This window comes from Labrus mixtus, chromosome 3 (genome assembly GCF_963584025.1).
Source record: "Labrus mixtus chromosome 3, fLabMix1.1, whole genome shotgun sequence".
Taxonomy (NCBI): domain Eukaryota; kingdom Metazoa; phylum Chordata; class Actinopteri; order Labriformes; family Labridae; genus Labrus; species Labrus mixtus.
In genome coordinates this window covers 14,288,354-14,303,384 of record NC_083614.1, presented here as the reverse complement: position 1 = coordinate 14,303,384, position 15,031 = coordinate 14,288,354, and the positions used below count along the sequence as shown (strand labels likewise).

Genomic DNA, 15,031 nt, shown 5'->3' with positions numbered 1-15,031 from the left:
TCTAGAGATATTAAGATGATAAATATACATCAGTAGAAGTGTGCTAGAACAGCAATCTCCTCTGATCACTATTTACTTGATTTATAGAATATGTGGAAACTAGAGAGCCAGAACAATTGTTATTGTAATCAGATAAAAAGTTGAGTAAAGAGTGTATCAATAGTTGTAAAAGAAAAAATACCATTTTATCTTGGTGGACACATTTATAGTCTATGGCACTTAATAAATAAAATGTAATTGCATTACCTTATGAGGAGGTCCTAGTTCACAATTATACAAGACTATTATAAACATAAATATTAATATGTTAATGCTAATCAAAATGTAAGTTTAACTTATTGCTCCTAATAAGCAGTTCTCTTTTCATGGTTTTATTATATAATTGAAATCAGATAGTTAACCTGTATTTAGTATTTAGGGTTTAATAATGTATGGAAAATACATTTTTATGTGGAGCCAATTTAAATAATTTTAAACACGTAGCTGTGTTGTGAAGGCTTTTGTTCCTGCCTAATAACATCATATTTTATGAACTGGTATTTTCTAAGAATATTTTTGGCTAAAAATAAAATATTAACTGTTAACAAAAAAATGAAATGTAAGGTACAATAGTTTCCTATTAAATTTAGTGAAGTTGTAAGAAGAAGTAGGTTATAGTATTTAGAAGCCTAGGCTAATGAAAAAATACAGACTAACAAATATCTAACATTTTACCCAATTTAAGTACAGCAGGGTCTAAGAAGTATGCCGTACAGAATGTTAATGTGTGATATGTGATAGTGGGATATATATCAATAATACTGACTTGGATTTCACAGGTGTACTTTTATAATCACCCCAAAGGTGTTCAATCAATTCTCCTTCATAACTTCATACTGACAAGCACACTTTGAACAAATATGCTGACCACCATGGTAAACTTTCATGTGTAGGTCAGGAGGGCAGTGAGCCAGCAAGAAGGAGCCTAAAATTAGATGGAAACCGACTATCTGCATGGTGCATGTTTTAAACTATGACTATGTAACAGCTGAGGTTCAAGTTAAAGTTATTATGAAGAATAAAAAAAATACTTTTTGGATCATATGTAGTAGGTTAGACTGGTACCAAAATGTGTGATGGTAAATCACACGATGTAAAGTTCATTGCTTATACACAGCGTGTGACCAGCATGTCTACGTGTCCATCTGTAATATGAATCCTGTCACAGACGTCAGGGGACACGAGACAGCCTTAAGGGTCTCTCTCTGTTAGTTGAAGTGTTTTAAGAGAGAAAGGTGTGACAAATGACTCACGTTATCATCTTGTGTCTATGTGGATGTCACAGGACGTTCATTCAAGGAGGCAGAAGCTATTCTTGCTTCACCCATTTTTTTTGTACTATAGGCAAGTAGTGAGGAACCCAAATGCAGATGGTTACAGCCATACTTGTACAATTAATGAATGATCTAATAGAGGCAGGTATGGTAGCAGGTAATGGAAAACAAGCTCATATGTAGGCAGGCAGGTCCGGGACTCAACAAAACTCTGAAACTCAAACCAGGATTAAACTAGACACAGGAAATTGTCCAGTTTGAAGTGAGGTTGAAAAGAGGAGGAAAGATACCATGAGAGCAGGTGGGTGGGGATAGGGACGGAGGGGGCGTCTGAGGACATCTTGTGGAGAGATGGAGAATTGAAGGGACCACAGGAAGTGGGAATTTGACCAGTCAAGACGAACGAGGTGCCAGACTGTGATATGTTAAACAGATGTAAAGCTCTTAAAGGCAAAACTATCATTTTGAACTTAGTTGATTTGTCATCTTGTGTTTTGGATGTCCTTTTACATTCTGAATTAATATTACCTTCATAAATCCAGACCGAGTCGTTAAAACTTTTTTCAAAGCACATATTTTCAGCTGTCATGGCAGTAAGGTGGAACAAACAACCTGATTTATTTCAGCATTTATTGCAGTTCAGTGCAATAACTAATGTTGCCTCACTTGTTTTTGACAAATTAGACGGTTGAAAAGGAGCAAAAATAATAATGGTGACTGCATAATAAATAAGAAAAGGTAACCCTTCAATACTAAAGTTTTTGTTTTTCTAAACTGCTGTTAATAAAATTGTGACAAACTCACTTGCAATCAGCTGTTCGTTTACACATGCATGAATATGAGGCTCTTACTACATATACATTAATATTTCAAATGTAAGAATCAATAATCATATATCTGCAACATAGATAACAGCAACACCATTAATTAAGATAAATATGTCTGTCCATATCGACTTCCTGAAATATTTTGGAGCAGCATTGCATATTTTTTTCTTCAAACACCTTTTTTAGAAGCAGCATTGATTTATGCTCATTTGCAATAATCACACCACAACCCCGTCTGAACATTGCTCAGATGCTGACAAAAGCTGTCGCCCTTTTTTTCCCAGAAGGCCACACCCACCACGATCGCTGGGCCATCTGTAGGTCATTAAGTGTGAATCAGGACATCAAGACCAATGGTCCCCTTGTTTGAGTGCAAAGTTCGTATGAAATAAAAATAAAACTTTCAATTCAATAGGAGGGACAGTTTATTCAGTTATTTTTTACAAGACAGAGCCAATCATATCAATCCAAAGAACCCTTCACATTGCAATCTGAGGCAACATTATACAGAAAATACATGGAGGCAGATCATTTGTAATAATCTAAATATTGTGCTTTTATTGTGAAATTACTAAGATTTAATTGGTCACTTCTATGCAGACATTGCTTGTAATATAAGTTGTGACTGATATTTTAAACCTGTAAACTATAACTAAATCTTGAAAGGCTACACGTTGCATTTCTGGATTTCTTTTAAACATTTGTTGAAGAATAGGCACTAAATACAGCAAACACACATCAAAGGAACATTTCCAAAGAATGACAAGCTGCAGAAAGGGTTACATACCGTATGAGAGAGGCTCAGGTTTAGTTTATTGGTGTGGAAACAGCCACACGTGACTGCAAAGGGACTCAAATTCAAGCTTTTTTTTTTTAACATTTATGCATGAGAAAGGCAAAATAAAAGAAATGATGATAAAGCAGAACTAAGAGGCGGCTCTTTAGAAACAGGGTCCAATTTTCTTGCACAACATTTTGCCTGTTCATCCTTTACTAATCGCTAGACAGCTGCAAAACATCAGTGGTCCTCCTTTACAACAAAAGACAAAACACATTTAAGGAGAACAAATCTATTCCTAAACATAGATCACATGATATACTAAAACCATTGAATAGTGCAAAACAAGGCAGGCAGGTAACACAGTTATGCTTTACAAAAATAAAACTTCTTCCTCCTCTGTCCTCCTGCTACAACAGATGGAAGACATCAGAGAGAATCAATGTCACCCAGGGTAATGTACAATCAATAATGCAGTATGATGTCTGTGAGACGTTGTTAAACATGACAATGTTCTAACAGTTCCCCACATTTACATCAGACACAAACACAGAGTAACATAATGACATGTCACTTGGATACAGCACAAACTCATTCTCTGTAAGCTACATTTACTCTATCATTCTGAAAGGAGATCAAAACATTTTACTTTCTGAGGCTGCTCTTTTACATGATCAAGTTATTGATCCGATCAGTAATCTTAGAGTTCGTAATGTTTCCACCTGAAACAGATGTGAAAGAATGATAGAAATGCACATTTTATGAATTAATCTGCAAAAATGGGCAATGTTTGTGTATTTTGTCTTCATTGTGGCCACCTGGATCAAGATTTAATACTTGTATTATCTACATTATGCTACATACAATATTTCATATGTAGAATGTGTTGGGTATTAAATCAATACAGATTATTCCTACATCACAGGATTTTACACACATGCATATTATACAGTGTTAAATCTTTTCATATGGCCAAGACTATAATTTAGAAGCATTGCTTGCATAATCTCAGGCAAACCTTTTCTTCAACATTTACATCATTCTTGCAGATTTTATTACATTGTTTTTTTTAGGCCACAAAGTGCATCTTTAAAGCACGAGACGACTGAGGCACATCATAACACAAAGTCTACAGTACAGATGTTAGTACATTTGAATCCTTTCAAGTACAGCTAAAGAGAGGGCTTTGTTGGCCTTGTGACACAGCAGTTATGAGGCCCAAAAAATAAAGATGAAGGCATCTGAAAGCATTTGAAAATCATCAGTATTTACATTGAAATCACCTCACATTCACAAAAGACATTTTGAAATAAGTTTAGTTTGTCAGGCACTCACTGACAACGCTCATCGTCTGTCACAGCAGTAATGTTGCTCTTCGATATCCATGGACTCGCATCGTTTAAATCTTTTATACATATGTACACGTCACTAACATAAGGCTGAAACCTTTAAGTCTAAAATGGTCAGATTTTTATCACATCCTGAATTTGGGTGCAAAACCCAACCTGTTTTTCAATTATTTGAGTATATTTGTTTGATATTAAAAAAGTACAACTGTAACATTTGATCAACTAAAAGTAAAGCCCCTAGTTTTTCTAATTTAGTTTAGTTTAAATAGTTCCATCCAACAACGCTAAAATCAAAGGCCTCTGAAAAGTGTTTCATTGTGGGGTACACTAACATTTTTGTTAAAGTCCTTGCCTTGGCTCTTGATGATGAAATATTACAGTATGAACACATACACAGAGCAACTTAAAGCTGCCAACAGTTTCCATGGTGACATACTTCTTGTAACAGAGCAGTAAACCTCTGACAGGAAGGAAGAAGTAGAATAAGCGATCACCATCTTGATCAGTAGTAATGACAACACTAATTGTCAATTGGATGCTGGTAAAACAAGGAAGCACGTGTTGACTTGTTGGACCACTTCTTTGAATCTGTTTCTGTGAAAGGGTTCATGATCCATGCGTCTGTCTGAAGAGAGGGAATATTTTCAGGATTGGTAAAGTATATAACATGACAATAAAAACATGTTGTTGATCATTGAACTTGAACTGATAATTCAAAGAAACTATATATGTGCAACGTTGTCTCTGCCTGGTGCAAAATGGTCTCCAAGCAGTTTTCTGCACCAATTCTTAAAGGGATACTTCACCCATTTGCATTAAGCTTTGTATCATTAGAAACCTGGTAGTATTTTTGAATGGTCGTGCATCCCGCCCTCATTTTCCCTGAGATGGGAAATCTTTGTATTTCTAAGTCTGAAAAGGAGCTTCCAGTGACGCAAAATGACGATTTTTGCGTCATTGGAAGCTGTTGCGGTTAGCGGTGTGAAACTACAACGCTAGTTCCTCATATTTTAAACCACTGAAGCTACAGACCAATCACAGATCAGTAGGTGGGAACTAACTCCCAGAATCTAAACTAAACGTCCGCCATATTGCTTTGAAGCTATGCTAACAGGCTCTATGGAGAAAGCTGATGATGGCGAAAAAATATAAATATAGCGGCGAGACGGCTGCTGCCAACAGGCTGGTCTTGTGTCTTGGCTGCTGCCGCCGCTGGCTGCCCTGGCCGCCCTGGCCGAGAAACAAAACCAGCCTGTTGGCAGCAACCGTCTCGCGGCTATATTGCTATATTGTTGGACGCCGCCGGCCACTGCCAGCTCTGCTAGCCGCCAGGGCCGCAAGCTGCCGCTAGCCGCCCCTGGAGAAACTGTAACGATCGAATTTCCCTCTGGGATTAATAAAGTATTTCTGATTCTGATTCTGAACTAGAGGACCTTAGTGGGAGTGGCCTGCGGTGCTGTGCATTCTGGGATTTGGTGTCTTTCATCCACATGAGCCAAAAAGACACTTTCTGCCCTTTCACGGCCAAGAAGGCACCAACTTCAAAATTTATTTCACATTTCTACAACATATATGACCCAATGTCAATACAGATTCATGTTTCAACAGGTGAAGTATCCCTTTAAGGGTTTAAAAGCATTAACGTTTTGAATTTGTATTCCTATTTTTAATAAACACAATTTGTATACATTTTTGTCAAAAAGTGATCTCTTTTTCAATATCTTTTTAAAAAATGAATCACACATACAATCCGCCTTTAAAGTCCTTGAAATATAATAAATGCCGAAGTCAAAACCTGCCTGATGTGGATTGAATGTTTAATGAATTGAAGCAGACGCAGAGTCAGATTGATTCTGATCCCTTTCATCAAAGTCAAAGTCTTAGTTTGCCTTTTTGTCTGTGACTGTTATTGTAGAATATCATTGCTGTTTGAGTCCTATGATCATTATTAGAGGCTGACAGCTTTCCAGTTCCACTGTGCTTCTGTTACTAACCCTCTGCAAGCTGCCTTCAACCAGCTCATGAATTATGTTGGTCATCAACTCTCTGGCTCTGAAGGGTGCTGCTGGTATCAAATACTTACACTATATGTTTTATGAAGATATAATTTAACAATAAACCTTAGTCACAGTTTTCTCATTTGAACCGGTCAATTAACAGTGCAAAGTATTTGTTATCAGCTTCTTCTTTATAGAAAACAGTTTTTTAATAAAATCTTGGTTTGTTGGTAGAATCACTGTTACAGTTAATACGGGACTCTTGTATAATAAGGTCAGAAGAGTAATAACGTAAAGAGAAGGGAAGCTACTCCAAAAGGCTCAGAACTGATATTCTTCCTGACAACGGGGGACTATCAAGTCGATGAATGTGAGACAGGATTTAAATGAAAGTTTGAAAAGATTCCAGTTCAAACCTCTTACATGTACCTACAGACAAATCCGTTTCTTTATATTCAAGGTGTCTGCTCCTCTGATAATAGAAGAGTTTTTGTCTTCTTAGGTCTTTGTGCTCACACAAATGTGATGGATCTTTTTGCAGTGAATTCTACTTTAAACATTGCTGCACATGCAGACTTCTTTTTATTAACTGACAGGATAGCTTCCTTTTCCTCTATGAACCCGCACAGTCTTTTAAATAAGTTACTTATTATGTTTGTTTAAGGTAATAAATATGTTGTAGTATTTCTTATCACTCAATACCAGTACATTGCTTTATAAAGCATGTTAATGACACAAGTTAATGTAACAAAGGATTCATTTTTACTTGTGTAATTCTTTAGCATAGTTTATTTATTTACTTGTTTATTTAACATGGACATACAGTAACTTTGGTACTGTAACTTTTAACCATGCACAAGTCCCAGATGCACTGTTTTTAGGATTAATAGCAAAATGCTCATTTGCATCACCTGTCCACAGGAGACAAATACACATTAAGACACCAATAAGAAATACAAAGGTATTGATATTACCTTTAGCTGCAAAGCTCGGTCCTCCTCATAATCCTTGATCTGCTATCACAGACTTCGGCCTGAAAATAAAAATAAAATAGTAGAAACTTAATTGAGAACTTTTTTAAGTTGAAATGATGTCAATGTGTAAAAAAAAAAAAAGATTAATAAACTAGAATTGTATTAAAATAAAGGGCATACTTTTACCTCTCTGACTTTTTAATTGGCTGCTGTGGTACTGACTGCTGCTGTTCCTGCTGTCTGCACTCCTGCTCCATCCTACACACACACACACACACACACACACACACACACACACACACACACAATCTATTGGCATGTAGTGGAACTATATAGTGGTAGTAGTGAATTTAATGCATAATCAAATTTAGAGAAGAAATAAAAATGTACTTTACCTTTCCTTGCGTGCTTTAATCCTCTCGTCGTCAAATCTGAAAATAATTTATCATGTCAGATCTTCAGTTAATCCTTCCATCCAGGTAAGAACTTAAGTACTCATCTTCACATTTTCTCAGACACATCAGAAGTCACATTAGATTTGTTCTTCTGGGATAGACTAACATGAATAATCCTATTTATTTAATGCAGCAGATTTGGGGTCAGCGCTGCAGCTGTGTCTCCATCTAGTGGTCAGAGATACTTACTGCACCACACACTCAGGAACATGGACGTGCTCCATGGGAACGATTTCTGCCAGTTCATCCAGACTGTGGACGTACTGGATCTTATTCATGAACTTCACACTGCAGAAGGTGACAGGGCGACAACAACAACAACACAAACACTGTAACAGTCTGTAAGTCACAGATGTCACAGTGATACGTACAATATTATACTTTAATGAAACTTTTCTATAGGATGCTTTCTTTCACATACAAATAAATCAGAATTTTAATCATAGCTCCTTGTATAAAAGGATCAGATGTTGTTTGATTAAATGCTGAGCACTAATAAGGCAAATATGAAATCAGAGTCGGGAAAAAGTGCCCAAAGGGTCAATACAAAATCAAAAATGAATGCATTTAAAGAGCAAATATATGACACAACAAAACCTGGTCTTCATCAGTTATCTGATGTTCTCTCAAATGTATATGATGGATATAAAAAAATTACAATATTACCTGATAAAGGGCCTAGAAATAGCTAGGACAGTGCGTATGAACCAAGTGGGATGAGCGATGACCAAAGACTTCAGGTTCTTCCTTAATCTGCCATCACAACACAACACGAAACAAAACGGCCATCCACAGTTTAGTAAGTATTGTTCACAACTTCAGCTTCAGCTAAAATGCGTTAACTACTATTAAAATAACAATTCTACAGTTCTGCTGTGTATGAAGCCTGTGAGTCTTCCACTGACTGACAGCAAGTGACATATCTATCCATTTTATGTTCGTCAGCATTTGCATTCAGAAATTAAACTAGCAATGCAGATTCTAATTCATGTTCAACATGTCACATGTTTGAGTAGTTTCTACACTGTTTCTCCTTTTCTCACCTTCTGTCAATCATTTGGTAACATTTCTTTAGCCAGCTGATCCCGGGCATCTTATTCCGTGGCGTGCCTCCGTTCATGTAGATGATCAGGTAATCTTCGGCAACCAGCATCTCCAGACTGCTCACCACATACCTGAATGAAAGGGGACAGTGTCATTGATGGACTGTGAGACAACAGACGAGGACACAGACATGTAAAAATAATGTGGAACCAAGACAACATGATCCAGATGTTCCTAATAATTACAAATGAGCAGTATGATAAGTTATCTAATTATCTATCCTATCAAACTAAATGTCAGCAGTGGCACACTCACAGGAAGAGGTTTTCCATGATATAGTGGTAGTCTGGACAGCTGCTGTCAGGAAGGTAACAGGCAGAGAAAACAATAATGGCATTGAGGCCCTCTCCATAATAACCTGACGGGAAAGAGTTTATGTCCGTGTTAGATAATGCGTCAGACCATTAACAGCAACAACAATAAAGACGAGATGCTATTTATGACCTCTTTAAATGAAGGCTGGTCTTATTGTCTGTTTGACTTAAAAATAGTATGACAAAGGTTGTTTATTTTGTAGGTTGATCCAGGTCCCTTCACTGACCTCCATGTGTGATGACCCGCATGTACGGTCTAATGACTTGCATGTCAATACGATGCTCCTGCTCCCCGATGATCACCGTCCTCCAGAGACGACCACTGTTTGCATTTCCGTCCTCATCAGCTTGTCCTGAGCCAGCACCAGGACCTGCTTTGGCTGAGGCCACAGGTGTGTCATCTGAACAGCCACGGAGACAGATTAGGTTATTAACTGTATCCTGAAATATTTATCACACTGCATATTGCTGGTACCAAGGAAGAGTGACAATTAACATTAAGGATTAGGACTGGACTGTGTTTAAAAAACGATTAAAAGTCAGTGCTGTGGCTTACCATTATGAGAAATAAAAGATTAGAAATAATCTGCAATAATCGGTCATGCTGTTGCATTGAACAACTTGCCTTCCCACTCCAGCTCATTGCCATTGGTGATGAACTCCAGCGAGTCCGTCTCGTCAGGGGTATCAATGTCATCAACATTTATGTCCAGGTCATCAGGCGTATCCAGGAAGTCATCTGACAGCAAAGAACCCTCACTCTGGTCCAGTGAGAGGTTCATCTCAGGGGCAACCAAAGTACGCCGTTTTCGGTGGGATGAGGAGACACCGCCTCCTCCGGGTGGGCTCATGTTCAGTGTGTTAGAGGGGGCTGCAGCAAGACCAGTGGACGAAAACAGTTTAGGAAACTAAGCGTGTAAATGTCGTTAAATGAGGAAATTATGATCTAACCCTTATTTGACCCTTTATTCCACTCTGTTACTTACATGCCCTGTCGTCCGTGAGACCACAGGAGGGATCCATGTCTCCGTACTCTGGTAGTGGTCTAGAGGTAAACATACACAGATAAGCTTTCATTACATATAGAGTATAACATACAAATAAAGCCATTCAAATTTTTTCCAGGATCGATACGTTTGGGTTATCAGCAAATACAATAGATTTTTTTTTTCAGTTTAGACACTGCACAGACATAACGTCATATAATTATAAACAGTTTGGGACCTAGCACTGAACCTTCTGGAACCTTGTTTTACCATAAGTAGCCTTATGGTAAAATGCAACACAGTGATAAGGATGATGCTCAACGGACCAGTCAAAGTGTGGGTGTTGTCAATGATCTGCATAAGCACTGAAAAGAGGGGCACACAGAGAAGGATGGAGATGGTAATTAACTTCTCTCTGGGGAGAGATGAAGATTACAGGGCTGCCAGGCAGAGGACCTCGATGGGAGAAGAAAAGAGGGGTGATAACAGAGAAGAGGGAGGAAATCTAGTCTGCATACTGAAAAAATGGTAAAGCTATTAACACGCTGCCTGTTTTTTACTGCACATAAGGAGGAGCAGAAAGGATGTAAGAAATATGTGTGCTAATCAGTGTTTCTTTTAAGATGCACATTAGATGCTTTTACTTGCATGTTTGCGTTGTTTTTTTGTTTACAACACCTGAAAAAGAAACCCAAAAACTTGAAACCACATTTGACCTCTTAATGGGTAAAAATCCAAAGGGCACATAAAGCCCAAACACAGTATCTTAGCTGCATTTATGTGAAAGCCAACTCCCATCAAGAGGAGGACAGTTCGTGATAGTGTGTGTGCCTCTACTGAGCCAACAACACTGGCTTAAGCCCCAAGACACAGGCACTGATGAACAGCTCGACCCGTTCCCCTGGGGACGCCTGCAGTGTTTACTGGTGCAACACTCCTTTATAAGAAAGGAAGCCCTTTTTATATACATTACAGATTAATGGATTTATTTATTCTCTTAACAGAGACATAATAATCTTCTTTGACTGTATTAAGACTACATTTTCCTTTAGCTACAAACATATCAGGATGAAGCAGTGATGCTTACCTTCAGGAAATAGCAAACAGATGATTCAGCTGAGCTTTATAACCTCACACACCTTTGCATTTGGTTTGCCAACTCATCCCCTGAATTCTCAGCTGATAACAAACAGAGAGTCCAGAGCAGAGCATCTCTTGCAGACTACCTTAATAACCCATTTGCTGCGCCTCTGTCTGTCTTTAACCAAAACCTGCCTCCATTTTCCTAGCGATGCTCTGTTGTTGATCTGCGACTGCTGTAGCGTCACATGACGTAGCCTGAGACCGTTTACAGACTGAGCTGCACCTGCTCCCTGGCTTCCTGCCTCCCAATCCGACAGAGGAGGAGGGAGGAGGAAAAGGGGGAGGAGGGAGCAGAGTACCGAGTGTCATCACACCTCTTTCCTGCTCTTTTTCTGCCCATCAAGCTCAGCATCTTCAGGATTAACTTCACACAATTTAACTAACGTTTTTTCCCCCCTACATTTATCTTTCTCACGATTACACGTCTGTCTCTGGGGAATTATCGATATCGAAGCTTTCTTATTATAGAGCGTCTCATTGTGCTCAAAATGCTACACATTAAAGTGATAATTAGCAAAACCTTAAGACACAAAGCAAATCACTGCTAAAGCTTTTAAAGAAGAACTGAAGCCTTTCATAAAGTTAGGTAAAATAAAAATAGTGCCAATATTACATACATGATTAATGATTCTGTTATAAATTCTGCCCAGAAAAACATGTAGCAGAAGTTATCCACTTCAGATGTTTGGCATTTAAAATTCAAATTGATTTTTAATTTGAGGTATTTATGCATAAACTAAAATGTGCTGCAGTGCATAAACAAGAACATGCCCTGTAGCTGGAGGCAACACACAGCTCCAGAGATGCATCCTTTTTTTTGAAAGATGTGTCACAGTACTTACATTTAAAAATCAACCAACTAGTTTAGATGATGATTACAAAGAAAAATATGTTTACTTCACCTGGGGAAGTCTTCATCCTGCCACTCGTCTTTTACCTCCATGTTCTCCATTCGTAGCGTCGCCTCGGTGGTGCCCATCCCTCAGAGAGGAGAGCCGGGGCCTGGAGGTATGAGCAGAACATTTATTAATGAAAAGCAACAACAACAGAGGAATATTGTCAAAAAGTCAGTGCACTTACTAGACGAACACTTCCATGGCCGCACTAAAGAAACACATGCCATCATCCTAGGAGGTATCATTTTCATCACAATTTGGGGGCTGCTGATCACATGGTTTTTATCCCCTTGCCCGGTGAAGCACATGTGAGAGGCATGTGACTGACTCGGACAGAGCTCACTTTCTGAGCTCAGATTTCTTTCAAGTGTAATATTATTTCCATATTCCTCTCGGGTGGAATTCAGGAGGCCAATGAGTCGGATGACATGTGGACCTAATCTCCCCCATTGATCCCTAATCCCACTGCTGCTTTTTTGATGTCTACTCACACTGATGCTTTATGTAACTGATTATATTATAAGACAAATGTCTAATTCATTTGTTTGTGCCAAAGAGATTGGAAACCATTTTTAATCTGATTAATGCCTAGAATACAATGACTGTATAATAAATGGTGGCATTACGATGGACTCCACTCAACTGCTCCTCTAAATTATAGGATTTTACACTCACTCATTATTGCAACACACAAAAAAACTGAAGCTGGTGGCTGCAAAACTGCATGGGAGAATCATTTTTTCCACTAATACTGTTTTCTTTTTTGCTCTCCAGTCACGTCTAAAAATCCACATTGATGGTTGACAGAGGATTCAAATGTTTTGTCTAAGGTTTCACTTCAAAGCAGAGATGCAAAGTGTTTGTCAAAAGAATATACAAAAAACAACAAACCTAGTGTGATCCTTACACTCTTGCCGGCAATGCAAAATGTTCCTCAAAGTAAGATGAGAATCAACATGAGCTACTGCTATAATTACAAGAAGGAGTATAGTGGCTTTGGTGGTTTTGGCAGCAACACTTGTGGCTGAGTATGAACAAGCAGACAACCAAGCCTCACAGAGGAAATCATTTTTATATGACACATGATTGTAACATGGAGCCAAACCCACGATCACATAACTTAATTGTTTGTAGCAGGTCCTATCAGATTCCACTTTGACAACATCCTTGAAAAATAAAACATCAGAATGCTGCACTATGTCAGATAAGCACGACGGATGAGAAGAATACAAATAAATAATCATCATTTTACAGACAGTGGGGTTCTATCTTTCTCAACTCATGTGTGACAAGCAACATTAATAAATGTAACGGTGAGTGATAATGTTCCTATTAAGCTTTGTATAAAAAAAGACCCTGTTCCTCTCCTGGTATTGTGGCTTCCATGTCAGCCTAAAATTACATATATAGGCTACAACATGAATCCCTACCAAATGTGCAGCACCTCACCTTCACAGAGTAAAATGTCCCCAAAGCCTTTCTAGGTCACCCAAAATGGACGAGCCAATCCACAAACCAGAACTGATTCCACATGTAACTGTACTATCAAATGTGCATCAAATCTGTCTGAGGTGTCTCGCTTGTGCATAGAGCAGAATGTAAATGCATGCATGTTAAGTCAGGGAATATACTCACATGGGCTACGTGAGATCCTACAACCTCTTGCTTATCTGCGTCCTTCCCCCTCCTCCTCCTCAGTCAAAGACGCAAAGTATCTCGTGGAGAAGGTGCTGATCCCCCTCACTAACAGCAAACAGGGTTCAGGCTGAAATATCCCTCCTCATTCGCATGCACACACACTTGTGCACAGACACAGTCATACAGTGTCCCCAATGTCAGCGGCTAGCCAGCAGCAGGTGTCTGAAGACAGGCAGCACCTCTGTGCTGAACCCCCTCTCCTCTCCTCCGCCTCTGGCCATGAACCGTTGTTGGTGAAAGACTGGCCGTGAAGAGTGAGCCGGCAGCCTGCCTCTCCACTCCTACGTCCACACCACAGAGACACAAAATTCCTTTAACCAAAATGCATCTGCTCTGGCACCGTGATCTCCCTCCCCCTATCTCCCATTTTCTCTGCTTGCAGCTCCAAATGCATTTTGAGTGACTCTTTCCACTTCCACGCATCAAATCAAACCCTTTTTCAATTTCCCTCTGTATCCAATTCTCTCTTTGGAGAAAGCCTTTATATCCCTTCAGCAACTTCAGAAAAATAAGCCCAAGTCTATGTGTCCCTCACTCCATTAGACAGTCCTGCTGTTGTTTCAGTGGTCCTCTATGTGGCTGCTGTTCCCTGGCAACAGCATCTCTCTCTCTCTCTCTCTCTCCATCCACAGCTTCACCCCTCCTTCTCTGCCTCCTCATCCCAGCCTTCTCTACAACCTACCCACTATACCCCAACTCTCAACACACATATAAAATATCTAATTTCTAAGTTCACATGCGCCCAACCATATTATCACCCCTGCTCAGTTTTCAGCATCAAATATACAATTTCTGTTCCACACATAATTAGGTCCTGGTAGCTGTGCTAATCCTACAAGCTGCAGTAGTAATTCTATTCGGGTTAATTATTTTATCTGACGTTTTTATCCCTCTTAATATTTACAGCCTAATTTCCCCTCGGCCGTTCTCAGTTTTGTTCTGCCCTTGGGTTGACGCCTTATAATTCAAGGTCGTTTTTGTAAGCTATTTGCAATATTAAGATTTCCAGACACTTAGTGGACAACGGCCTGCCTCCTTCACTGACTGACTGACTGACTGCCTGGTAGTTGGGTTAACATAAACCAGTATCTTCAAAATCAGTGTAAGCGTGACTGACACACGCAGCATTCCGCAGAAACCGCAGGTAAATAAATTACACGCGAAGCAAGAGCATGCTCTGTAGCATACCTCCGCTTC

General features: G+C 39.0%; 1 protein-coding gene across 5 annotated transcripts; it reads right to left on the bottom strand.

The window, feature by feature from the left end:
- Positions 1 to 4,530: 4,530 nt before the first annotated feature.
- atcaya (ATCAY kinesin light chain interacting caytaxin a) lies at positions 4,531 to 14,756 on the bottom strand. 5 transcript variants are annotated; one of them, XM_061032832.1, is made up of 13 exons: positions 13,772 to 14,756; positions 12,143 to 12,242; positions 10,098 to 10,156; positions 9,737 to 9,982; positions 9,339 to 9,512; positions 9,053 to 9,155; positions 8,737 to 8,868; positions 8,360 to 8,446; positions 7,883 to 8,032; positions 7,634 to 7,669; positions 7,425 to 7,496; positions 7,239 to 7,297; positions 4,531 to 4,888 (listed from the first exon to the last, which is right to left on the bottom strand). In XM_061032832.1, the coding sequence occupies exons 2-12, from the start codon at positions 12,217 to 12,219 to the stop codon at positions 7,264 to 7,266; spliced, it is 1,170 nt and encodes a 389-aa protein (XP_060888815.1). In that variant the 5' UTR covers positions 12,220 to 12,242; positions 13,772 to 14,756; the 3' UTR covers positions 4,531 to 4,888; positions 7,239 to 7,263. The 5 variants fall into 5 exon arrangements, with proteins under 5 accessions (XP_060888815.1, XP_060888799.1, XP_060888822.1 ...); XM_061032816.1 differs by having other exon boundaries at positions 4,531 to 4,892; positions 13,772 to 14,751; XM_061032839.1 differs by having other exon boundaries at positions 4,531 to 4,892; positions 7,883 to 7,981; positions 13,772 to 14,738.
- Between the last annotated feature and the right edge of the window lie 275 nt (positions 14,757 to 15,031).